This window comes from Dendrobates tinctorius, unplaced genomic scaffold (genome assembly GCF_039654945.1).
Source record: "Dendrobates tinctorius isolate UK_male_01 unplaced genomic scaffold, ASM3965494v1 ptg000063l, whole genome shotgun sequence".
Lineage (NCBI taxonomy): Eukaryota > Metazoa > Chordata > Amphibia > Anura > Dendrobatidae > Dendrobates > Dendrobates tinctorius.
The window spans coordinates 21648573-21675169 of NW_027361731.1; the positions used below are offsets into that span (position 1 = coordinate 21648573).

A 26597-nucleotide genomic window follows, 5' to 3' on the forward strand; every position below is an offset into this window, starting at 1 on the left:
TGAGTTGCACCTTTCCCCTCACTGATTGCTTGAGTGCATGGACAATGCGGTCTTTCACATGCACGTGGAGGGTTGGGATGGCTTTTCGCAAAAAGAAGTTCCGACTCGGTAGGTCATAGCGTGGTACTGCGTAGGCCATGAGCTCGCAGAAAGCTTTGCTTTCAACCAACCGGTAGGGCATCATCTCTAACAAGATTAGTTTGGCAATGTGGCGTTCAAAGTCAGTGTACGCAGATGAGAGGATGAGTACTTTCTTGTCCTACTCAGAGTCTCTGTTAGGGTGAGCTGGACTTGAGAGCTGCATATGGTGGAACTAGCGGTGGACATGGCAGACTGAGAGAGGGTTGGTGATGGTGATGGTGTTGGTGGTGTTGCTGATGGCCTAGATTCAGTCTTTCGTAGCAATAACATTGTGATTCCATGACTGCTTTGCCCTTGCGACGACACCTCGACATTTTCTGCTGGTGGTGTGCTAACTGGTGGACTTACAGTGGGGGAAGCGATGTAGCGTTGCTGACTACCTTCATTCGGAGCAGGTGCACATGTGGTACGTGAGGTTTGGTAGTCCGTCCACGCTTGCAAGTGCATGGTGGTTAAATGTCTAAGCATACAACTGGTATTCAAATTTCTCAGATTTTTCCCTTGGCTAAAGGTCTTTGTGCACTTCCTTCAGATAACTTTTGCCTGATCATTAGGATTTTGTTCAAAAAAGTGCCACACTGCACTCTTCCTACTATGGAAGACATTTTGAGACCTTGCATGCTGTGCTAATTTGACAGTCTGGCCAAACTGTCCTGCAACTTTTTTGGTTTTTGTAACACGTTTTTGGACTGCCACGGTCCTGCCAGATAACAGCTGTTGCGATGTCGTTGCCTGCTGCGGATCCTTCTCCTCCTCTTCTGAGCTATTGGAAGCGTGTCACGGCCTCTCACCTCTCGGCGCGCTCCTGCTCTGCAGCGCGTCCCCGTGCCCGGCCTCCGGCTCCCGCAGCATCGGGCACCCACTCACAGCCTTACTCCTGGCGCACAGACCTCTGGGTAGCATGATGCCCTGGCCCCACCCCCAACATGGCGGCGCCCACCGCTACATATGCTTGGCATCGGGACAGGTAAGACGCCTGATTATCAAATACGGTGACTCTGCTTCGTGCAGTGTTCGCTGTGTCCTCAGGCCCCTTTCCCTGTGAGTCTGTCTGCTCTGTGTTCACCTCCGTGTACCTCGCAGCTGTACTCCCTGTGCAGCCTCTGTCCTTGTCCTCTATGCTCTGGGTTCCTCGCCTCCCGTACTTTGTGAACTCCTCTGTCCGTTTCCGCCTCCATCTAGTCCCTCTCCGTACCTCTCTGTTGTTTCGTTCCCTCTCGCCTTATACTTCTTTGTGCTCCTCTAATTGCAGCCTCTAGCCTTGTTACCCCTGGCTCTCCAGTCCGGTGCCTTGCTAGGTCCCTGTGTGTCTCGGCACCTACTCTACGGATACTTCTGTGCCTTCTTACCCGTCTATTTGCCCAGTCGCCCCTTTGGTTCCGGCTGTTGTGGTTCTATACACTGGGGGTTTGTCTCTAATGCTCCCTGTATAGGGGGTGGTCTTCACCTGGGTGCTCTCCCTCGGGGGTTCTGGAGACATGACCCAGAGGGTCCACTTTCTTTACTAGTAACACCATTACAGCCGTAACAGCATAATCAGGCCATGGACCCCGCTGGAGCCTCGGCAGCCCAAAAAGAGTTGGTTTTCCTTCGGGAGAACCAGACGCGCATGATGTCCTTTATGAAAACTATGGACTCGCGTCTCTCCGCTCTCCAGTCCTAACCCGGGTAACGCTGCCCAGTTGGCAGGCTTACAACAGGAATTGGCTCAGCAGCGAGACACCCAGTCACATATCCTCAGCTACATGGCTTCGGTGGACGGTCGGCTGCTCGCTCTGTACTCGGCCGCGTCTGCTCCTCCTGCTGCAGGTTCCCATCCTCCTCCGTGGTTAGCCAAACCTCCCCAGTATAGCGGGGTTTTATTAATCAGTGCTGCCTCCATTTTGAATTGCTACCCCAGCAGTACCCCACAGACCGAGCCAAAGTGGCCTTCACCATTTCTCACCTGGAGGGTGAGCTTGGGTCAATCCTCTCTGGGAGCGCGAGGACCCGGTAGTTACCCAGCTTTCCGTTTTTCTTGATACCTTCCGTCGGGTTTTTGACGAACCGGGCCGTTTAGCCTCTACCACTGAAGCTTTGTTTAACTTGTGTCAAGGTTCTCTTACTGTGGGTCAGTATGCTATCCAGTTTAGGACCCTCTCCTCCGACTTAGGTTGGAATAACGAGGCCTTGGTGGGCGCCTTTTGACGAGGCCTTTCGAGTCGCATAAAGGATGTGCTCGCTGGGCGCGATACCCCAACAGCCCTAGAGGATCTGATCTCTCTAGCCATTCGGATTGATCTCCGGTTTCAAGAGCGGGCTAGGGAGAGAAGGGTCTTGCGTCCATTTTCTTCTGTCCGCAGACCACTCAGTCCTCGACCTAGGAGTCTTCCTTCCTCTCCGGCACCCGAACCCATGCAGGTGGACCGCCTGAAGCTCTCTGATCAACGTCGCAAGGAGAGGAGCCTCCACGGTCAGTGTTTCTACTGCGGTAGCAGTGCCCATCTCATCCGAACCTGTCCGGAATGTCCGGAAAACTTCTCCGCCTAGGCCAGGTAAGAGAGGCCTCCCTAGGTGTATGTGATACCTCTCTGCCTCTCACTTTGTCTGTCCTCTTGCATGTTGGTGGTAAGCGGGCTTCTCTAGTGGCCTATGTGGATTCGGGTGCCGCCGGAAATTTTATTAGGTTAGAGGAGGTTAAAAAACTTTCTGTTCCCGTGAGGCCCTTGCAAAAACCTCAAGTTCTCACTTCCGTAGATGGTCGACCTCTGCTAGAGACAGTCACGCTAGTCACTCATGAGGTGGAGTTGCAAGTAGGGGTTCTGCACAAGGAGAAAATTACATTTTACGTCTTAGCAAGTATTTCTCATCCTATCCTGCTTGGTCTTCCCTGGCTGCGGCTCCACGAGCCCACTTTAGACTGGCACAGCGGTAACGTCTTGCGCTGGGGGGAGTCGTGTCAGACTCGGTGTCTGCTGTCGGTGCGCTCCGTAGGTACCCCTCGTTCTCCCCTTGTTCCTCATGGATTGCCGTCAGTGTGCCATGATTTTTTGGATGTTTTTGATAAGAAAGAGGCTGAGACTCTTCCTTCGCACCGTCCCTACGACTGCCCCATTGAGCTCGTCCCTGGTACCACTCCGCCTCGTGGAAGAATTTATCCTCTCTCCTCAGCAGAGACCCAAGCGATGTCTGAATTCATCCAAGATAACTTGGCCAGAGGCTCCATTCGGAAATCTTCATCCCCTGCAGGATCAGGCTTCTTTTTTGTAAAGAAGAAAGATGGATCCCTGCGCCTGTGCATCGATTATCGTGGCTTGAATCAAATCACGGTGAAGAATAAGTATCCACTGCCACTCATCTCCGAGCTCTTTGATCGTTTGAAGGTGGCACGTGTGTTTACTAAACTTGATCTACGAGGGGCCTATAATCTAGTTCGCATACGCTCCGGGGACGAGTGGAAGTCTGCACCCTTTGGGCCATTCAACGGTTTTTGGGTTTTGCCAATTATTACAGGCAATTTGTCCCTCATTTTTCTTCCTTGACTAAACCCATCTCAGCTCTTGTCCGCAAAGGAGCCGATCCCATTCATTGGCCCTCTGATGCAGAGGCTGCCTTTGAGGCCCTGAAGCAAGAATTCGTTAAGTCTCCTGTACTCCATCGCCCGGACGCCGGTAGGCCATTAATCCTCGAAGTCGACGCATCTTCGGTAGGAGCAGGAGCAGTCCTTCTGCAAAAGTCCTCCTCGGGTCGCACTCTCACCTGCGGATTCTTTTCCAAAGCTTTTTCCGCTCCTGAACGTAATTATGCCGTGGGAGATAGAAAACACTTGGCCATAAAAATGGCTCTTGAAGAATGGCGCCATCTTCTCGAGGGGGCCCTCCATCCGTTCATCATTTTTACGGATCACAAAAATTTGGCCTACCTTCGGTCCACCCAAAGGCTCAACCCACTGCAAGCCAGATGGTCACTCTTTTTTGAAAGATTTGACTTCGAACTCCACTTCCGACCTGGGGAGAAGAACATCAAGGCGGATGCCCTTTCACGGTCATTCCTGTCTGTCGACAAGGAGGAAGGTCCAATCCATCTCATCGACCCAGCCAAGATCCTTACCCTGGCCCCATTAAGCCTGGTCTCCCCACCATCTGGTAAGACCTTTGTTCGGAGTGGAGATAGATCAAAAGTTCTCCGCTGGAGCCACTCATCAAAATTTTCCGGACATGCTGGAGATAAAAAGACTCTCTCGCTTGTCTCCCGCTATTACTGGTGGCCTTCACTTTGCAGGGATGTTCAAGATTTCATCGCCTCCTGTCCTTCTTGCGCCCGGAACAAGGTTCCTCGACATCCTCCTTCGGGACTCCTGCATCCGTTACCAGTACCTGCAAACTTCTGGACCCATATTGCCATGGATTTCGTCACGGATTTGCCTCCCTCTTCTAGATGTACGGTGATACTAGTGGTCGTGGATCGATTTTCCAAGATGGCCCACTTCATCGCTCTGCCAGGTTTGCCTACCGCTCTCGAGTTGGCGAAGATCTTTCTGCGTCACGTTTTTCGCCTCCTTGGGTTCCCTCAGCATATTGTCTCGGATCGAGGGGTTCAGTTTACCTCTCTTCCAGCACAAGGAGGAGATCTGCATAAGCTTCTATTAAAAAGAGAGGCCATATGGATTATGCGCACTCGAGCGCAAGAATCCGCTGGCTTGAATGAAAGATTATACATGTCTATTTTTTTGTAATAAGCCGGTTTTATTGTATTTGTGTATTGTTTTCATTTGTTTTTCAAATGCATTTTAATTGTCATGGATAGCTGCTGCACATGTGTTAAAGCATCAGGGGTGGGGTTTAGCTACCTCCCTCTGTTAAGAGGTGAGGTTAGTCCCACTCACCTGTGTGACCAGTAGAAGCGCTACTGCAGCGCGAAGCGGCTGTCGTCCTTTCCACTCCTGCTCCCATCCTCCCTATGCCGATGTTTTAAAATATTGGAATAAAGAAGTTTTTAACCGGTGAGTGCCATCCGTTTTTTTCTTTTTGTATTCATTGTGGCTAATTTCTTTGGAGTGGCACCCCAGTTCATGGAGCACTTCCCGCAGTACGCATGTTTGCAGTACCAGCTCACACAATTACTTGTGCAATGAATGGGCTTCCCCGCTGTGCGGATTAACACTTTGTTGGAGCTATTATACCAGGTTGTGTTGCGGAAGGGCGAAACCAGTTTATGAATATCGTCTCTAGAGAGTTGTTGTATAATAAAGTCCTTCCATTTTGTAAAAAATTTTGTAAGGTCCGTCCCAAAGTACGATAAATAGTTGATATTCATGTCAGACATGTGTCTAGAGAGAAGGTTGTCCAACTCTGAAGACTGGCACTCCCTGTGTATGTCTCGCAATCTGGTGAACAAGTGCTGCCGAATCTGAGCATATTGCAAGATATGGGATAGATCAAGCCCCCACCTGTCAAAAATTTCCTCTGCAGTCATCCATCTATTTTCTTGAGTCTGCATCAGGTCCCCCATAGTTCTAACTTCATGTTTCCTCCAGACTCCAAACAAGGCATTATCTTTTCCCTGTAGAAAGGAGTTCCCGGGGTGTCAAGTATTTGGATATTTTCCATGACATGCCTAGTTTGCATCTTATGGCTTTCCAGGCCCCCTAGTGTCCCAAAAGATCACTGAGATTCTCACTTTCGGATCTAATGCCACGCATGAAGAATGCAAGACCGCTGTGAGGTCCCACGGCTTACACCAATCAGCCTCTAGTGTGTAGTCCGAGTGCTTGCTAGCGTGTCTTAGCCAATCAATAATGTGTCTGGTGATACATGCCAAATTATACCCTCTGATGTTAGGTACTGCTATCCCCCCTCCTCTCTTGGGAGCATCAATGTGCGCTTGCTGATTCTACTCTTTCTCCCCCTCCATAAAAAGTCTGAAAAGGCCCTGTTGAGTTTGTTCTCATCCACATTTCTTAAACGGAGGGTAAGGATTTGCAGGGGATACAGCAAACCAGAAAAGCTGATCATCTTGATCAGTTAGTTCCTTCCCAAGATCGACAATGGCAGGTCCCTCCATCTTTTTAGTTCTTGCAGTATTTTATTTATAATGGGAGCATAATTAAGTCTATAAATATCTCTTGTGTCTTTTCCCAGGAAGATCCCTAGGTATTTTATTGCCTTGCTTGCTATTGGTATGCCGTGTATGTAAGCATTTCCCCGTTTTTGCTGGCTACGGCCCTGAGGCCTGTGAATAAGGAACAAGGCCTCACATTTAGTTTTATTGAGTCTAAACCCTGATATCTCTCCAAAGGCATCCAGCTCTTTCATCAGTCTGGGAAGGTCCCTGATTGGGTCCGCCATATAAAGAATAATATCGTCCGCAAAGAAACTGGATTTTATCTCTCTTTCGCCCACTTTAATCCCCTGGAAGCTTGGTCCTGTATTAATAAACCTGGCAAGTGGTTCGATGGCTAAGTTGAACAGAAGCGGTGACAAGGGGCAGCCTTGTCTCATGCCTCTCCCTAATGGTATCATGTCTGACAAAAACCCCGGTGTGTGGACTCTTCCTTTGGGATTTGTGTATATTGAGGACAAGAAGTTTCTTAATCCACCCTGCACACCAAACTTGTCCAGCACCTGCTCCAGCCATGGCCAGCCCACACTATCAAATGCCTTTTCTGCATCTAGCATGACCATGGCTGGAGCTCCCCCCTGACGATCTCCCAACCTCACCGCCTCTAGTACCATCATCGAGCGTCTTATATTCCCCACTGCCGATTTCCCTCTCACAAATCCCGTTTGTTCCAGTCCCAATAATTTAGGAAGAATCCCAGCCAATCTGTCTGCCATAATTTTTGCCACAATTTTTAGATCCTAGTTGATCAGCGAGATAGGGCAAAAATTGGCCGGGTTGTCCGTGGGTTTGTTGCTCTTGGGAATGAGCTTAATATAAGCTGTGTTCATATGGTCAGGAATGGCGCGACCCCTCAGGAAATCAGAATAATCTGTTCCTTCAGGATTTTATAGAGGCTGGCGTCAAACCCATCCGGGCCAGGAGCCTTATAAATATTCAAATCCCCGATAACCCTAGAGATCTCTTCCTCCGATATTTCTCTGTTTAACGCTAATAAGTCAGTTTCAGAAATTGACGGGAGTTCTATATCCTCCAGCCATCTCCGTCCCTTCGCATTGTCAGACCATCGGGGCTCATACAGGGAAGCGTAAAACCTCCCCAGAATGCTATTTATTTCTCGCGGGTTAGTCGTTATGGAGTTATCCTGACGTTTGAGTGCTGCTATTTGGGTCCCTGGTCATCGGCCCCAGGCTAGATTGGCCATCATGCTTTCAGCTTTGTCTCCGAAACTATGGAACTCGACATCCTTCAATGACTTCCCCAACATCTCCCTCTTTCTAGCCCATGAGTCAAATTCTGACTTTGCTACCAACCAGGCTCTTTTGTTGTCCTCAAAAGGGTAATCTTGAAACTTGCTGTATGCTTGTCTGACAGAGTTACTCGTTTTTAAATATTGGTCGGTCACTCTCCTTTTTATCACTGAGGTGTGTGCTATAATTTTACCTCTGAGAATGGCTTTACCCGCTTCCCAGAGTAATGCGTGATCCGATGTAGACTGGTGATTGTGGTGCAAATACTCCGTCCACCACTCTCCCAGTAGTTTAGCAAAATCTTTATCAGTTTTTAAGAAATGAGGGAACCTCCAAATTATGTCTGATCCTTTTGGATGTAGATCAAGTAATGTCAGAGTAACTCGAGCATGGTCGGAAATGACTAGGTTGTCTATTTCGGCCTCTTTTACCTTTGATGTTAAATTCTCGCTAACCAGAAACAGGTCAATACGTGACCATGTATTGTGCGGGTGTGAATAATGGGTGTATTGTCGTTTGACCGGGTGCTGTTGTCTCCACACATCTTGGGTCGTTAGGTCAGTTGCAAAGTTGCATAGTGGAGAGGTCTCCCCCCGGTTAGAGCCACTTCTTCCCCCCAAACCTCGATATATCTTCCATATCCATCATGACCTCATTCATGTCTCCTCCAATTATCAAGTTGTGTGTGCCAGTGGTCAGAATTGAAGTGCTCAGAGTCGGAAAAACACATCCTGAGCCGAGTTGGGACATAAACATTATGGATGTCTAGTGTTCCGCTAGGAGTTTCTAGGACTACTCGGACATGTCGCCCTTGGTCATCGTGCTGGTACGTTACCAGTATGTGTGGAAGTGATTTGTTAACCAAAATGATCACTCCTGCCTGTCTTCCCTTGGCTCCCGAACCATAGACCTCTCCCACCCAGAGTCTGTGCATACGAAACATGTCATGTTGAGGTAAGTGTGTCTCCTGGAGTAGGACTATGTCACTACGTAGTCTTTTTAAGTGTCTAAGTACCAAGGACCTTTTTTCTGGGGTCCTGAGACCCTTAACATTCCATGTTATGATCTTAACCATTCATAGTGGCAATGTGTCTGAATAACAAGCGGCCTGTCTGTGTAGAAAGTGTTGGGCAGGATAGCCAACGTCCGCCGCAAGATGTGTTATGGGAAATGAGCCAAAATTTAGAGAAAGCATCTAAAGCACTATGGTGCATATCAAGCCAATCACAACTAAACCCCAAATTAAATACCCCAACATGAAAAACATTTTCAACCTCCCCTTCCCCATTTGTCCCTCCCCCTCCCACACTTGCCTTATGTACCACAAGTACTTCCATTTTTTCCATCGTGGCCCGCCACTACCTTTTCACCAGGCTGACTAAACTATAAAGTTGCATTACCGGCAATCGAAAAAACATATGAGATACAAAAAAAAACATAAAAATTCGAATCGAACAAAGTGCAAACAATATATATCTATGTGTCCTTAGGTGCGTGTTGCAACCAATCTCGAAAGTTCACGGGGCCTTCTCCAACTTTAGGCAATCACGCGGCGGTCAGGATATAGCATCAACAGGTAGTAACGATGGGGCCCTCCTGCCCAAAAACGACCCCACAGGAAAGCACTCTCTCATGTCTTCTTGAGATCTGGACTGCTGTTGTTGTCCTCACTTTCTCCCTCTCCGACGCAATGTCCGTTGGAGGGTCTCACAGTGGATGGCATAAACTCCTTCATAGCTTCGCTGGACTCTTTCCAAATTTTAAAGGAGCCGTCTCCAAGCCTCGTTTTGAGGGTGGTGGGATAAAGTAACTGGAACTGGATGCCTTTCTTGTAGAGGAGGCTGCATATCTCACTGAAGGCCCTGCGTTTTTTAGTGACTTCTGGTGAGAAGTCCTCAAAGATGACAACTTGGTGTGCCTGGAGCGTGAATGGTTGCCGCCTAGCTCTGAAGAGGTGCAGAATCTTATCCTTATCCTTAAAGTCCAAATATTTTGCAATAGCTTGACGGGGCTTTTGAGTGCGCTGGTCATCGCGTCCTGCTCCGTTCAAACATGTTTCTCTCAGCGAGCTCCCTCCAGGCGAGCCTACCCTATGTGCTCTTTCCACCTTGCACTTGTCCTGTAATCCTAGGGCTTTAGGCAGTTCATGTACAAAAATGTCATTAAGTTGCTGATATGTGATAGATTCAGGCAGCCCTACTATCCGCAGGTGGTTTCTTCGGGACTTATTTTCTAGGTCTTCAAGTTTATCTCTCATCCAGGTGCCTTGCTTTTGGGATTTCTCCAGCTCCTGTTCAAGCTGGATTACCCTGTCCTCCATATCCGACACCCTCTGCTCCAGGTGCTCTAGCCTGCTGGCATGTTGCGTTGATATTTTGTGGATCTCTTTTTGGGCGTCCCTTACTGCCTCCTTCACTGCAGCTTTAATATCCCCTGTTAAATAACCGGCCACCTCTTTTGCCAGCTCTCTGTGATCTCCATACAGGAGCATCTCCGTCACAGGGCCCCCCCTGCCTGGGGAGTGCGGTCGGCGGTCCCCTTTGGGGCTTATGCGGGATCCCCCTGCCTCTCCCCGTTCTGACCTGGCTGCTTTCAGCTGCGCCTCCAGGATCCCCTTGCTCTTGTGCTTCCCACTTTGTGCTGCTGCCACTGCCGTCGCCATCTTGGGGATCTCCACGGCCGCCTCGGTACAGGCCATTTACGATTGGGTTCAGCCCACTTCTTTGAAGGCCCTCCAGAAGTTTTTGGGTTTTGCTAATTTTTATTTGAAATTTATAGCAAAATGTTCTAGTATTGCCAAGCCATTGACTGATTTGACTAAGAAGGGTGCTGATGTGTTAAATTGGTCTCCGGAGGCTGTTTCTTCCTTTCAGGAGCTGAAGCGAAGATTCACCTCCGCCCCGGTTTTGCGGCAACCTGATGTCTCACTTCCGTTCCAGGTAGAGGTGGATGCTTCTGAGATTGGTGCAGAAGCTGTTTTGTCCCAAAAGGATCCTGTAACATCTAAAATGAATCCCTGTGCTTTCTTTTCCCGAAAGTTCTCTCCATCTGAACGTAACTATGATGTGGGGAATCGGGAACTGTTAGCCATGAAATGGGCATTTGAGGAGTGGAGACATTGGTTGGAGGGAGCTAAGCATCAAGTCGTGGTCCTCACTGACCACAAGAATTTGATTTACCTAGAGTCAGCTAAGCGCTTGAACCCTAGACAGGCTAGGTAGGCCTTGTTTTTTACACGTTTTGATTTTGTGGTTTCTTTTCTTCCTGGAACTAAGAATGTCAAGGCAGACGCCCTCTCTAGGAGCTTCTTTGCTGATTCTCCTGTGGTGACCAAGCCTGCTACCATCTTAGGCGAAGGAGTAGTTCTTTCTGCCATCTCGCCCGATTTGAGACGTGCTCTGGAAGAGTTCCAGGAGGACAAACCTGAGCATTGTCCCAGTGGAAAGCTGTATGTTCCTGACCAGTGGAAGAAGAGAGTGATGTCTGAAGTTCATTGCTCTGCTTTGGCTGGTCATCCAGGTATTTTTGGTACTAGAGATCTGGTGAGTCGGTCTTTTTGGTGGCCTTCCTTGTCTCGTGATGTCCGGAGTTTTGTGCAGTCCTGTGGGACATGCTCCCGGTCTAAATCGTGTTCTCGCTCTAGTGGGTTGTTGATGCCTTTGCCTGTCCCCAAGAGGCCATGGACCCATATTTCAATGGATTTCATTTCTGATATGCCTGTCTCTCAAAGGATGACTGTTATTTGGGTGATTTGTGATAGGTTCTCTAAGATGGTTCATCTTGTACCACTCCCTAAGTTGCCGTCTTCCTCTGAGTTGGTGCCCCTGTTTTTGCAACAGGTGGTTCGCTTGCACGGGATTCCTGAGAAAATTGTATCTGACAGAGGAGTTCAGTTTGTGTCTAGATTTTGGAGAACTTTCTGTTCCAAGCTGGGAATTCAGTTGTCCTTCTCCTCTGCTTTTCACCCTCAGACCAATGGGCAGACAGAGAGAACAAACCAGACCTTGGAGTCGTATTTGAGATGTTTTATTTCCGCTGATCAGGATGATTGGTTTCATTTTTGCCCTTGGCCAAATTTGCTTTAAATAATAGAGCTAGTTCTGCCACTTTGATGTCACCTTTTTTTGTAACTTTGGGTTTCATCCTCGATTTTCTTCAGGGCAGGTGGAGCCCTCTGCCTGCCCAGGTGTTGACACTGTGGTGGAGAGAATGCACCAGATCTGGGACCAAGTGGTGGATAAGTTATCTCTCTCCCAGGAAAAGGCCCAGCGGTTTTCCAACCGACATAGGACCATTGGTCCCCAGTTTAAGCTTGGTGATATGGTGTGGTTATCATCAAAAAATATTGCTATGAAGGTGGCTTCTCCTAAGTTTAAGCCTAGATTTATTGGACCTTACAAGATTTTGGAGATTATTAATCCAGTCTCTTTTCATTTGGCTCTTCCTGTCACATTTAAAATCCATAATGTGTTCCATAAATCTTTGTTGAAAAGGTTTGTTGAACCTGTTGTTCCGGGGGTGGCACCTCCAGACCCTGTATTGGTTGAAGTTAACATGGAATATGAGGTAGAGAAAGTACTGGATTCCCGTCTGGCTAGACGGAGACTCCAGTATTTGGTTAAGTGGAAGGGTTATGGGCAGGAGGATAATTCCTGCGTCTCTGCCTCTGATATTCATGCCAAAAGATTGGTGCGTGCCTTTCATCGGGCTCACCCTGGTGGCATGGTTGAGGGTTCGGTGACCCCTCCTCAAGGGGGAGGTACTGTTGTGAGTTCATTTTCCCCTTCACTACTGAGGCCCGAGGAACTCCCTCTTCTGGTAAAGAAAGGTAGTGAGCCTGATTATCAAACACCTGAGCCTGATGATGATGACTGGCTGAGTGCAGTTACTGACTGGATATAAGGCTGCCAACGCCCTTCTGCCCTGCGGGTGATTTCTCTGTGGGATCCTTGGAGACCAGTCTGGATTCCTGCTCTTCTAAAGCTAAGTTTTCTGCTCGGCTTTTTGCATTTGTGCTTTGACTTTGTTTTGCTTTGTTTTTCTGGATTTCTGCCATTCCCTGCTGGGGTGAGCTGAATTCCTTTAGCTCTGTCTTCTGAAAATACCTGAGTGCTGATTTAGTTTTTGAAGCCTAGCTGCTTCAGGGTCTTTTTCCATATCAGCTTGTTGGCTTATGTCTTTGATAGGGTTTTGGCAGATTGCAGACAGCAACCTTCCTTTCCTGTTCTGTTTAGTTAGCTTGGGCCCCATCATTTGCTCAGCCTATCTTTCTATCTGTGTGAGTGTTTTTTCATCTTGCTTCACCGTCATTATATGTTGGGGGCTGCCTTTTACTTTGGGGTCTGCACTGGGGCAGTTTAGAGTTCCTTTTCTGTCTTTAGGCTATTTAGCTCTCCGGCTGTGATCGAGGGGTCTAGGGCACCGTAGGAACCCCCCACGGCTACTGCTAGTTGTGTTAATAGGTTCAGGGGTCTGCAATCTGATAGTTGCCATCTTCTCTGGTTTTCTGGATGTAGCTTCTATTTTTGTATCTGTCTCCTATGGTGACTCAATCATAACAGACACAATTGTGAAGTTGAATGAAATTTACGGGTTATTTTAAATTTTTGTTGAAATTCAAAAACTGAAAAGTGGGGCGTGCAATATTATTCGGCCCCTTTAACTTAATACTTTGTTGCTCCACCTTTTGCTGCGATTACAGCTGCAAGTCGCTTGGGGTATGTCTCTATCAGTTTTGTAGATCGAGAGACTGAAGTTCTTGCCCATTCTTCCTTGGCAAACAGCTCGAGCTCAGTATGGTTGGATGGAGCTCGTTTGTGAAGAGCAGTTTTCAGCTCTTTCCACAGATTCTCGATTGGATTCAGGTCTGGACTTTCACTTGGCCTTTCTAACACGTTTATTTGTGAACCATTCCATTGTAGATTTTGCTTTATGTTTGGGATCATTGTCATTTTGGAAGACAAATCTCCGTCCCAGTCTCAGGTCTTTTGCAGACTCCAACAGGTTTTCTTCAAAAATGGTCCTGTATTTGGCTCCATCCATCTTCCCATCAATTTTAACCATCTTCCCTGTTCCTGCTGAAGAAAAGCAGGCCCAAACCATGATGCTGCCACCTCCATGTTTGACAGTGGGGATGGTTTGGTCAGGGTGATGAGCTGTGTTGCCTTTACCACAAACATATCATTTGGCATTGTTACCAAAAAGGTCTATTTTGGTTTCATCTGACCAGGGCACCTTCTTCCACATGTTTTGTGTTTTACCCAGGTGGCTTGTTGCAAACTTTAAACAACACTTTTTATGGATATCTTTGAGAAATGGCTTTCTTCCTGCCACTCTTCCATAAAGGCCAGATTTGTGCAGTGTACGACTGATCATTTTGTATCCAAATTCGACTTTAAACTTCTCCACAACAGTATCACGGATCTGCCTGTTGTGTTCCTTGGTCTTCATGATGCTCTCTGTGCTTCAAACAGAACCCTGAGACTATCACAGAGCAGGTGCATATATACGGAGACTCGATTACGCACAGGAGGATTATATTTATCATCATTAGTCATTTAGGACAACATTGGATCATTCAGAGATCCACAATGAACTTCTGGAGTGAGTTTGCTGCACTGAAAGTAACAGGGCCGAATAATATTGCACGCCCCACTTTTCAGTTTTTGCATTTCCACAAAAATTTAAAATAACCAATAAATTTTGTTCAATTTCACAATTGTATCCCACTTGTTGTTGATTCTTCACCAAAAATTTACATTTGGTATCTTTATGTTTGAAGCATAATATGTGGGAAAAGGTTGAAAAGTTCCAGGGGGCCGAATACTTTTGCAAGGCACTGTATATATGTAATAGGCAGCAGCAGCAGACAGTAATGGACCCTTTTGAGGTATGCAATGATATCTAGATACCCACATACAGTGCCTGCATGCCTTGCACTGATATGTATAGAGCCACATACAGTCCCTGCCTACCTAGCCCTGCAATCTATATACTCTGTAATTAGTCCTTAGAAGAACTGTTGGTTTAGCTGGATATGTGGATTATGTGACGGTAGACCAACACTGACTAATAAATCCCCAAATCTGACCCTATCTCGGCAGCAGCTTTCCCTACACTATCTGAATCCGGAGCTGAATGCGCTGAGTAGGGCAACGCCAGGTCTCTTATAGACCTGATGATGTGTGGCCAGCCAATCACTGTAATTCCACAACAAAGATGGCTCTGGCATTACAGTGCATGACAGACAATCCCTGCATGGTGATATGGTCTCTAAAGAGTGCCAAACATGCAGGGAGGGGACTCGAGTTCCCGCCGAGCAATCCTGGAAATGCTCGGTGCTCACCGAGTACCGTGAGTATAGTGATACTCGGGCGAGTAACGAGCATTTCCGAGTATGCTAACTCATCACTACCACTAAGTGCTAGAATAGTAGAATTCCCCCTCATGTAACCCCATTTTGGTAATAATGCCCCTTCTGGAATTTATCTACAGGTGTAGAGACGATTTTGACTCCATGGGTATTTTCCAGAAACTAGCAGCAGTGGATGTTGCTTAGTGAAAATTGCAAACTGCTTTTGTGGTGCCCGTACATTGTAGTGCCCAGTATGTTGCAGTCACCAGTATGTGGTAGTGCCCAGCTCATGCTTCATTAACACACAACTCTAAATTAGGTGGTCTGTCATCGCTACAGAAATGCCAAACATGTGGACGCTAAATGTGGCTTAGACACACTGCGGTGATCAGAAAGGAGGGGGGCATTTAGATTTGGGAGCACAGAATTTGCTGACGTTCTTTTGGGAGGCAAGGAGCCACAGCGCTTTTCCATAGCCTTTGTGCTACCAGTAACGTGGAAGCCACCTATATTTCCATTGACAGGTGATGGTCCTGAGTGGGGACTTGCTTTTTTTGTGGATTGATTTGAAGCTTTTGTAGGGAACATTTTCCATAATATTTGTGATCACATTTATCCGGCGCACTACGCTGAGTACTTACATCGGGGTTTACATCTAAAACACTGAGTGACAGGATTCAGATGAGACCTCCAGGTTACTCACTATAATGCAGCAGCAGAGTTACTCTGGACTCCATTTGGCGATGACCTTCTTTTCAGAGGTGCACAAAACTGTGGCTGTCTGCGCTTTTATGTACGCCTCAAAAGATAGACACCACCAGATCATAGGAAGCCACATGGCATCCACAGTGATTCCATCTGAATCATTATAAGGAATGAGGTTAAATTTGAATTGTGTATTTCAGAGATTTACACGGAAACCCTGGTGTAAGTGCTCAGCATAGAGTGCAGAATAAATATGAGCCAATCCTTACTGCGATCTTTGGGAGGCAGAATGATCAAATCAACAGCAGGTGAGGAATTGGTTTTATTTATTTTTTATGCTGTTCATCATGTGAAATAAGTGATTAGGCAACTTTATTCTTTGGGTAAGTGCAATTACAGAGATACCAGATCTGGAGACACAGGGGTTAGCCGATACTCTAGTCAGCTAGCCGAAACCACATGGACCAAGGATCATCCCACCTAATGCCCGCTCTCTTGACCGTTGGCATAATACTACTCAGACAACACAGGGTGAAGGTTAAACAATGTGGAAATACTTTATTGAACCACAAAACAGGCAAATAATATATAAAACAGTGCCAGCAAAATACCCAAGATGATGTAAAATTACAGAGTCTCACACTGCCACTGACTCGCTGGGATAAGAGCAGCTGTGACTTCAGAGCTTCCAGGGCCGACTACCCCATCTGTGGAACGCACAGGAGGAGGTAGCAACAAGCTTAGGAAGCTGATAGTCTATTGAGGTACAAAGTCAGGTGACCAGAGGGTTACATCCTGGCTTCACCAAACATCTTCATGGAGCCAGGTGACTGCTGGGTGCCAATCCTGGCTTTCCCAAATGTATCCATGGGGCTCTGGTGACTGGTGGGTCCAAGTCATGACTACCCCAAACATATCTATGGTACAATGATGGTCAATTGAGCAGATCTTTATTCTTTCAGCTGGGGCCGTGGCCCCCTAAGCTGGCTTCCTGTAAAATGTCAAATCTGTTTCCCTTGTGATGGAACCACAATTTGGCAGCTATCCTGTAGAATGTTCCTGGCTGTGGTTTTGTAAAGACTCTCTGGTTCTTTTGATCTCTTGGCTCTCTGGATGTCTTGGCTGTCTGGATGTATATGGTTAGAGGCATATTCCACTTATATAGCTCACAACTGTTGTCATTCAAGCCAGCACCCAGAGGTCAAGAGAAAGATGCGACGAGGTTACCTTGCATTGTTTGACTACTTAATTAATTTGCATAGTTTTTAATCCTCTGTTTTCCAAGTCAACAAGCCACATGACCCACACAATGGTCATTCAACAGATTACGTAAAAATCCAGTGTTCAATTACCCCACATCACTGTCTTCTAAAGATAGCAGACAATAAGTTGTAGGAGCCGATGTAAGAAGCAAACATTAGCTATTCAAAATGATCAAAAATCAATGTTTAACCCCTTCACCCCCAAGGGTGGTTTGCACGTTCATGACCGGGCCAATTTTTACAATTCTGACCACTGTACCTTTATGAGGTCATAACTCTGGAACGCTACCATGGATCCCGGTGATTCTGACATTGTTTTCTCGTGACATATTGTACTTCATGTTAGTGGTAAAATTTCATTCAAATAACTTGCGTTTATTTGTGAGAAAAACGGAAATTTGGCGAAAATTTTGAAAATTTCGCAATTTTCCAACTTTGAATTTTTATGCCCTTAAATCACAGAGATACGGCACACAAAAAACTTGATAACTAACATTTCCCACATGTTTACTTTACATCAGCACAATTTTGGAACCAAAATTTTTTTTTGTTAGGAAGTTATAAGGGTTAAAAGTTGACCAGCGATTTCTCATTTTTACAACACCATTTTATTTTTAGGACCACATCACATTTGAAGCCACTTTGAGGGGTCTATATGATAGAAAATACCCAAAAGTGACACCATTCTAAAAACTGCACCCCTTAAGGTGCTCAAAACCACATTCAAGAAGTTTATTAACCCTTTAGGTGCGTCACAGGAATTTTTTTGAATATTTAAAAAAAAATGAACATCTAACTTTTTTTCATAAAAAAAATACTTCAGGTTCAATTTTTTTTATTTTACCAAGGGTAACAGGAGAAATTGAACTGCAAAAGTTATTGTGCAATTTGTCCTGAGTACGCAGATACCTGATATGTGGGGGGGAACCACTGTTTCGGCGAATGGCAGAGCTCAGAATGGAAGGAGCGCCGTTTGACTTTTTCAATGCAAAATTGGCTGGAATTCAGATTGGACGCCATGTCATGTTTGGAGAGTCCCTGATGTACCTAAACAGTGGAAACCCCCTACAAGTGACCCCATTTTGGAAACTAGACCCCCCAAGGAACTTATCTAGATATGTGGCGAGAACTTTGAACCCACAAGGGCTTTACAGAAGTTTATAACGTACAGCGGTACAATTAAAAAATCATATTTTTTCCACAAAAATGATCTTTTCACCCCAATTTTTATTTTCCCAAGGGTAACAGGACCCTAAAAGTTATTGTGCAATTTGTCCTGAGTATGCTGATACCCCACATGTGGGGGTAAACCACTATTTGGGCGCATGGCAGAGCTCGGAAGGGAAGCAGCGCCATTTGACGTTTTTGGCTGGAATTGAGATCGGACACCATGTCGCGTTTGGAAAACCCCTGATGTACCAAAACAGTGGAAACCCCCCACAAATGACACCATTTTGGAAAATAGACCCCCTAAGGAACTTATCTAGATGTGTGGTGAGAACTTTGAACCCCCATGGGCTTCACAGAAGTTTATAACATAAAGCCATACAAATAAAAAATCATATTTTTTCCACAAAAATGATCTTTTCACCCTCAATTCTTATTTTTCCAAGGGTAACAGGACCCTAAAAGTTATTGTGCAATTTGTCCTGAGTACGCTGATACCCCACATGTGGGGGTAAACCACTATTTGGGCGCATGGCAGAGCTCGGAAGGGAAGCAGCGCCATTTGACGTTTTTGGCTGGAATTGAGATCGGACACCATGTCGCGTTTGGAAAACTCCTGATGTACCAAAACAGTGGAACCCCCCCACAAATGACACCATTTTGGAAACTAGACCCCCTAAGGAACTTATCTAGATGTGTGGTGAGCAATTTGACCCCCCCAGTGTTTCACAGAAGTTTACAACGCCCGGGCGTGAAAATAAAAAATTCGTATTTTTTCCACAAACATGATCTTTTAGTCACCATTTTTTTATTTTCCCAAGGGTACCAGGAGAAATTGGACCCCAAAAGTTGTTGTCCAATTTGTCCTGAGTATGCTGATACCCCATATGTGGGAGAAAACTACTGTATGGGCACACGTCGGGGCTCGGAAGGGAAGTAGTGACGTTTTTGGAATGCAGACTTTGATGGAATGGTCTGCGGGTGTCATGTTGCCTTTGGAGAGCCCCTAATGTACCTAAACAGTGGAAACCCCCCACAAATGACACCATTTTGTAAACTAGACCCCCCAAGGAACTTATCTAGATGTGTGGTGAGCACTTTGACCCCCCCAGTGCTTCACAGAAGTTTACAACGCCCGGGCGTGAAAATAAAAAATTCGTATTTTTTCCACAAACATGATCTTTTAGTCACCATTTTTTTATTTTCCCAAGGGTAACAGGAGAAATTGGACCCCCAAAAGTTGTTGTCCAATTTGTCCTGAGTACGCTGACACCCCATATGTGGGAGAAAACTACTGTATGGACACACGTCGGGGCTCGGAAGGGAAGCAGTGACGTTTTGGAATGCAGACTTTGATGGAATGGTCTGCGGGTGTCATGTGCGTTCGGAGAGCCCCTGATGTACCTAAACTATTGAAACTCCCCACAAGTGACCCCATTTTGGAAACTAGACCCCCCACGGAACTTATCTAGATGTGTGGTGAGCACTTTGAACCCCCAAGTGCTTCACAGAAGTTTATAACACTCGGACGTGAAAATAAAAAAATCATTTTTTTCCACAAAAATGATATTTTTGCCCGGAATTTTTTATTTTCCTAAGGGTAACAGGAGAAATTGGACCCCAAAAATTGTTTTGCAATTTGTCCTGAGTAGGCTGATACCCTACATGTGGGGGTAAAACACTGTTTGGGCGCATAGCAGAGCTTGGAAGGGAAGGAGCACCATTTGACTTTTTCAACTCAGAATTGGCTGGAATTGAGATCAGACGCCATGTTGCATTTGGAGAGCCCCTGATGTGCCCAAACAGTGGAAACCCCCAATTCTAACTCCAACCCGAACCCCAACACGCCCCTAACCCTAGCCCTAACCCTAGCCCTAACCCTAGCCCTAATCCTAACCCTACCCTAACCCTACCCCAAAACACCCCTAGCCCTAACCCTAATGGAAAAATGGAAATAAATACATTTTTTTTATTTTATGATTTTTCCCTAACTAAGGGGGTGATAACGGGGGGTTTGATTTACTATTTATGGCGGTTTTTATGTTTGGCGGCTGTCGCACGCTAAAAGACGCTTTTTATTGTAAAAATAGTTTTTGCATCACCACATATTGAGAGCTATAATTTTTCCGTATTTTGACCCACCGAGTCATGTGAGGTCTTATTTTTTGCGGGACGAGTTGACGTTTTTATTGGTACCATTTTCGGGCACGTGAAATTTTTTGATCGCTTTTTATTCCGATTTTTGGGACGCAGAATGAACAAAAACCAGCGTTTCATGAATTTCTTTTGGGGGGGGTGCGTTTACACTGTTCCGCGTGCGGTAAAATTGATAAAGCGGTTTTATTCTTCGGGTCAGTACGGTTACAGCGATACCTCATTTAGGTCGTTTTTTTATGTTTTTGTCGGTTTTATGCAATGAAAACTATTTTATATAAAAAATAATTATTTTTGCATCGCTTTATTCTGCGAGTTATAACTTTTTTATTTTTTTGCTGATGTTGCTGTGTGGCGGCTTGTTTTTTGCGGGACAAGATGACGTTTTCAGCGGTATCATGGATATTTATATGCGTCTTTTTGATCGCGCGTTATTGCACTTTTTGTTTGGCGGTATGATAATAAATCATTATTTTTTGCTTCGTTTTTTATTTTTATTTTTTAAGGGGTTCGCTAAAGGGGTTAACTAATGGGACAGTTTTATAGGGCAGGTCGTTACGGACGCGGCGATACCTAATATGTGTACTTTTATTGTTTTTTTTTTATTATTTGCAAAAAATGAATTTATTGGGGAATATTTTTTTTTTTTTTTACTAATTTATTTGGCGATTTTTTTAAATTTATTTTTACACTTTTTTTTAATTTTTTTTTTACTTTATTACATAGTCCCAGGTGGGACATCACTGTCCTGTGACAGATCGCTGATCTGTCACATCACAGATCACTGTGACAGATCAGCAATCTGTCACAGGCAGTGCACAAGGCTTCCTCATGCCTGCGCTTTGCAGGCACTGAGGAAGCCAGCTTCCCCAGGCCCCCGAAGGCCCCCGTCGCCATCTTGGATTCGGGGGCCTGGAGGAAAGGAGCCCCCCGCAGCAGCGCTGCACATTGCGCTGCCGTGGGGGGCTCAGGGAAGCACGGAGGGAGCCCCCTCCCTGCCGATGCTTCCCTTTAACTCCCGCTACACCGCGATCGCGTTTGATCGCGGTGTGCAAGGGGTTAACATGTCGGGGGCGGTCCGTGACCGCCCCTGACACATTGTGCCGGGTGTCAGCTGTGATAATCAGCTGACACCCGGCCGCGATCAGCGGCGCTCACCACGTGGGCGCCGCTGATCGCGGTAGACGTACTATCCCGTCCCCGGTCATACGGGCCCGGGTACCGTGGACGGGATAGTACGTCTCATGTCAGGAAGGGGTTAAAGACTAATATGACAACAGTGTATGGTTCTTTACCAACTGAAAAACAAACGCATAAATGCAAAACTCAACATATAGATAATAGTCTATTCCTCCTGGCTTACAGGAAATAGACATGTTGATAATTAAGATAGAATGCTGTGTCATCACACCAGATTTATATATTTTTTTATGTTTGGCTGCTGTCACACACTAAGAGACGCTTTTTATTGCAAAAACTGCATCGCCATATTTTGAGAGCTATAATTTTTCCATAGTTTTGCTGACAGTCAGGTGAGGGCTGGTTTTTTGAATGATCAAATGATGTTTATTTGTATCATTTTCGGACACACGACATTAATTGATCACTTTTTATTCTTATGTTTGGGAGGCAGAATGAACAAAAAACAGTAATTCATGTATTTTTTTATGCCTTTCCGCATGTAGTAAAATTGATGACAGTTTTATTCTTCGGGTCAGTACTATTACAGCAATACCTCATTTATATTTTTTTATGTTTCAGTGCTTTTACACAATAAAAAATATTTTATATAAAAAAAGAATCACTTTATTATGAGAGCTATAACTTTTTTATTTTTCTGCTGACGGACACGTATGGCGGCTTTTTTTTTTGCCGGACAAGATGACGTTTTCAGCTGTAAAATTTTTTTTGTAGATTGGGGTTTTTTATCAGGTTTTTTCCCCATTTTTGTTCAGCAATATGATGATAAAGCATAGTTTCTTGCCTTGTTTTTTTTGTTTGTTTGTTTTTAAGGTGTTAACTGAAAGGGTTAACTAGTGGAACAGCTTTATAGGTTTGGTTATTCCAAAAGGGATGATACCAATATATTTATTGGATTAATATTTTTTCTTTTTTTTGTTCTTTATTTTGTGATTTAAATTTTTAATATTGTTACATTTTATTAACTTTTTTTTTACTCTTTTACATTGTCCCAGGATGGGACATCAACTGTATAATTACAGATCGCTGGTCTACCTGATCACACCTCCAAATCTATATGGCGGTTTACAGGAACACAGCTCCGGTGGTGCCGTGTATATACGGTGCTAGTAGGGAAGGGGTTTAAAGATGCTGTCTCTGAATTTATGGATGAGCCAAGTTGTGCCCTTTCAAATACCTGTGCCTTCCTATACAGACAATAGGAGATATTCCTTCTAGTACAGACCATTTGCTATCCCCCCTCTAAGCTGAGAATCCAGGAGCTATAAGGTGCCAGGATTGACACCTACCTCCAGCAAAAGCCCCTTTGTGCTTACAATACTGGTATATCCAGTTTCACCCTTTTGTCAACTAAATGGAACTCTACTGTCTTAGGCATCTTTCACACATCCGGCTTTTTGAATCCGGCACGATCCGGCGAAATTTGTAACAACCGGATCTGGCACCGGATCCGTTTTTGTCCCATAGAGTTGTATTGTCGCCGCATCGTGCCGGATGGGTATCCGTCGCGTCCGGTTTTTGCCGTATACGGCAAAAAGTAGCCGTCTGGCGTCTGCAAAAAACGGTCCCTGCAACGTTTTTTGCCAGCGCCGGACCGGTTTTCCGCACAGCGCATGCCCGGAGCCTCTGAGTTTTAACGCTTGGTGTGGCAAATTCTCTCTCTCTCCACTGCTCCCAGATCATACCTGTGCGCGCTGCTCCTTTAAATCTCTGACACACCGTATCCAGCCACGGGAAAATATCCAGTGTCACCGGCACATGCCGCATCCGCTCCTACGGCTTTTTGCCGCACGGCGCCGGATTCAAAAAGCCGGATGTGTGAAAGTAGCCTTATTTATTTCCCTTATTATTTAATTCCTTCACACTCTACATGAGTTTTTAGATGATGAAGAGGATATGATTCCCAGGAATAACATTACCACATAAAAAATAGTTTCTACTCTGTATGAGTTCTCTGATGTACAACAAGTTTTGAACTCGTACTATAACATTTCCCACATTCTGGACATGAATATGGCTTCTCTCCTGTGTGAATTCTTTGATGAGTAATAAGATCTTGTCCCTGGATAAAACATTTCCCACATTCTGGACATGAATATGGCTTCTCTCCTGTGTGAATTCTTTGATGTTTAAGAAGATCTGGTTTCTGGATAAAACGTTTCCCACATTCTGGACATGAATATGGCTTCTCTCCGGTGTGGATTCTCTGATGTTTAAGAAGATCTGAATTGTAGTTAAAACTTTTCCCGCATTCTTGACATAAATGTGGCTTCACCCCTGTGTGACTTCTTTGATGTACGCGGAAATGTGATTTCTGGTTAAAACATTTGCCACATTCTGAACATGAAAATAGCTTCTCCCCTGTGTGAGTTCGCTGATGCATAAGGAAATGTGCTTTCTGGTTGAAACATTTGCCACATTCTGGACATGAATACGGCTTCTCTCCAGTGTGGATTCTCTGATGTTTAAGAAGATCTGATCTCTGAATAAAACATTTTCCACATTCTGGACATGGATATGGCTTCTCTCCTGTGTGACTTCTTTTGTGTTTAAGAAGATCTGAATTGTAGTTAAAACTTTTCCCGCATTCTTGACATAAATGTGGCTTCACCCCTGTGTGATTTCTTTGATGTACGCGGAAATGTGATTTCTGGTTAAAACATTTCCCACATTCTGAACATGAAAATAGCTTTTCCCCTGTGTGTATTCGATGATGCATAAGGAAATGTGATTTCTGGTTGAAACATTTTTCACAATCTGGACATGAATATGGCTTCTCTCCTGTGTGAATTCTTTGATGTTTAAGTAGATCTGGTCTCTGGATAAAACCTTTCCCACATTCTGAACATGAATATGGCTTCTCCCCTGTGTGACTTCTGTAATGTGTAATCAAATTTGACTTATGGTTAAAACATTTCCCACATTCCGAACATGAAAATGGCTTTTCACCTGTGTGAATTCGCTGATGCATAAGGAAATGTGATTTCTGGTTAAAACATTTTCCACATTCTGGACATGAATACGGCTTCTCACCTGTGTGAATTCTTTGATGTTTAAGAAGATCTGGTTTCTTAGTAAAACATTTCCCACATTCTGAACATGAATATGGCTTCTCCCCTGTGTGACTTCTGTAATGTGTAATCAAATTTGACTTATGGTTAAAACATTTCCCACATTCTGAACATGAAAATGGCTTTTCTCCTGTGTGAATTCTCTCATGTGCAAGCAATTTAGATTTATGTTTAAAACATTTCCCACATTCTGAACAGGTAAATGGTTTCTTCTCTGTGGGAATTATTTGACGTTCAACATCACTTTTGAAGCTTTCATTTTGCTTAACAGTCTGTGATGAATCCAAATAGGTGACTGATTGAAAAGGCTCCGATGACTGATTTTTGCTCTGAAGGGCTGGAGGTATAGCTGGAATAATGGCATGCTTTTCATAGGTATCTGGTTTGACGCCACAGTCATCTGCCAAGAATAAAACAGATTTTATTATTTTTCAATATCAATGCCTTATGTTTTATATCATTTCTATATACATAATTCTATACAACTCAAAGTATAATGAAACTATGACCTAAGACAGTGGTGAGCCACCTGATCACACATCCCATGGTACAGAACCTCTAAAGGACAATCGACAAACATAATACACAAACGCAGAAAAGTTTGAAGCAATAAAGGGAGGATTAAAAATAAGCTTTATTACATTACAATCTATAGCAACAGATACAAATATACAACATAAAAATATGTAAGATTTTTAAAGGGGTATTCCCATCTCTGATCCCACTCATATATCGACTGTTAGTTGCTAGTGGTCATAACCATGGATACCTAAGCTACTGCAATGCCCTGGACATGGGGTAAGTGACATAGAGAATCAGGAAAACTATACATTTCTAATTGGCGGTATTTGCTACTATTTTTATTACAACTACTATTTTTGGGATAGGATCTTGGAAATGGAAGCACCTCCTTAAGGCCTCATTTACATGTCAGTGTGCCCAGTACATGTGGTGACAATTTTCATATGTACCAGAGGCACTTAAACATGTAGACCCATTCAAGTGAATGAATGTGCGCACATGTCAATGTGTTTCCACGGACCGTTTGCCTGTTGGCAAGACACGCTGACACGACTGTTTTTTAGCAGCAGCACGGGCCTCAAAACGTCTCGCACACGTGCACACTGATGACATCAGTATGACATGTACAGGCGCCTGAGAATCAGCAGTATTGTTCACGCTGATCCGCGATGCCGGGTGTTGAAGTCAGGTCACATCATGATACCCTGCTTTGCCTGTGATCAGTGCAAGCAGGGGGCAATGTTGAGAGTTGTATTCAGCCCCCGCTGTCTACATAGAGTAAAATAAAGTATAAGAAAAATCACATTATACTCACTTTAACACCTAATCCAGTGAAGCCATTGTCCTCTGTAAAGAAGCAAAAATGAAAAAACAACAATATCACCTCACCTGTCCAAAGTTGAAAGAATCCAAAGTGTCCCACGCCGTAATCCATTTGTGCGACATTTGCTAATCAGCATGAGCGGTGACCTGAAGCGACCACTCAAGTTGAGAAGCTGGGGAGAATGACTCATTGCACCCTGATTTCTCACGGTGAACTGCGATGATCTCACTGAGGTCAGCACAGTTCTTGGGCCCGCTCTTGCTGCAGGTAGTCATTTTCCCCAGGTCTTCAGTGGCAGCGGTTGCCTCATAACCCTCCTCAAACTCCATCGCACCCAAAAGCACTACAAATATTGGCTGGTGACTAACTCATCCAACCTTTATCTACCTCCAATTCCTCAATATGGCTGGACCATTATTGTAAATTAGTCTCTGTACTTTGTGTCACTCCCTCCACATTGTAGATTCTAAGCTCTTATGTGCATGGTCGTCAATGTCTTTGCATTAATTATTGTATTATCATTTACTTTGTTATGTGTCACACTTACCGCTCCCGTTCCCGCTGGTCCCATGCGCGCCGCCTCCCCCGCGCTCTCAGCTCCTGCCGCGTCCTCCTTCTCTGGCTCCACGCTGCCCATGACCTCCGGGCGCGCCCGCCGTTCAATCAATCAATCAATCAATCAAATTTATTATCGCCAAGTACATATTACATATATACAAGGAATTCTTTGTGGCAAAGAGGCAACATAATATATAACAACAGATACAACAAGTAACATCTAACAAGACAGATACAGTATATAGTCTACACATGACGATTTAATTGTTGAACAGAGAGTGGATAGAAGCT

General features: G+C 45.0%; 1 protein-coding gene across 4 annotated transcripts in view; it reads right to left on the minus strand.

The window, feature by feature from the left end:
• LOC141094204 (uncharacterized) overlaps positions 1-26597 on the minus strand; it is a 228984-nt gene that overhangs the window by 155983 nt on the left and 46404 nt on the right. Inside the window, exon 6 of one of the 4 annotated variants that reach the window (XM_073579989.1) lies at positions 16082-24803. The exons of the other annotated variants lie outside the window; for them this stretch is intronic. Within the exon in view, the coding sequence (XP_073436090.1) occupies positions 23269-24803 (1535 nt within the window). The 3' untranslated portion in view covers positions 16082-23268. Of the gene's footprint in view, positions 1-16081; positions 24804-26597 lie in introns of those variants that run through there. 4 annotated transcript variants of the gene reach the window in all.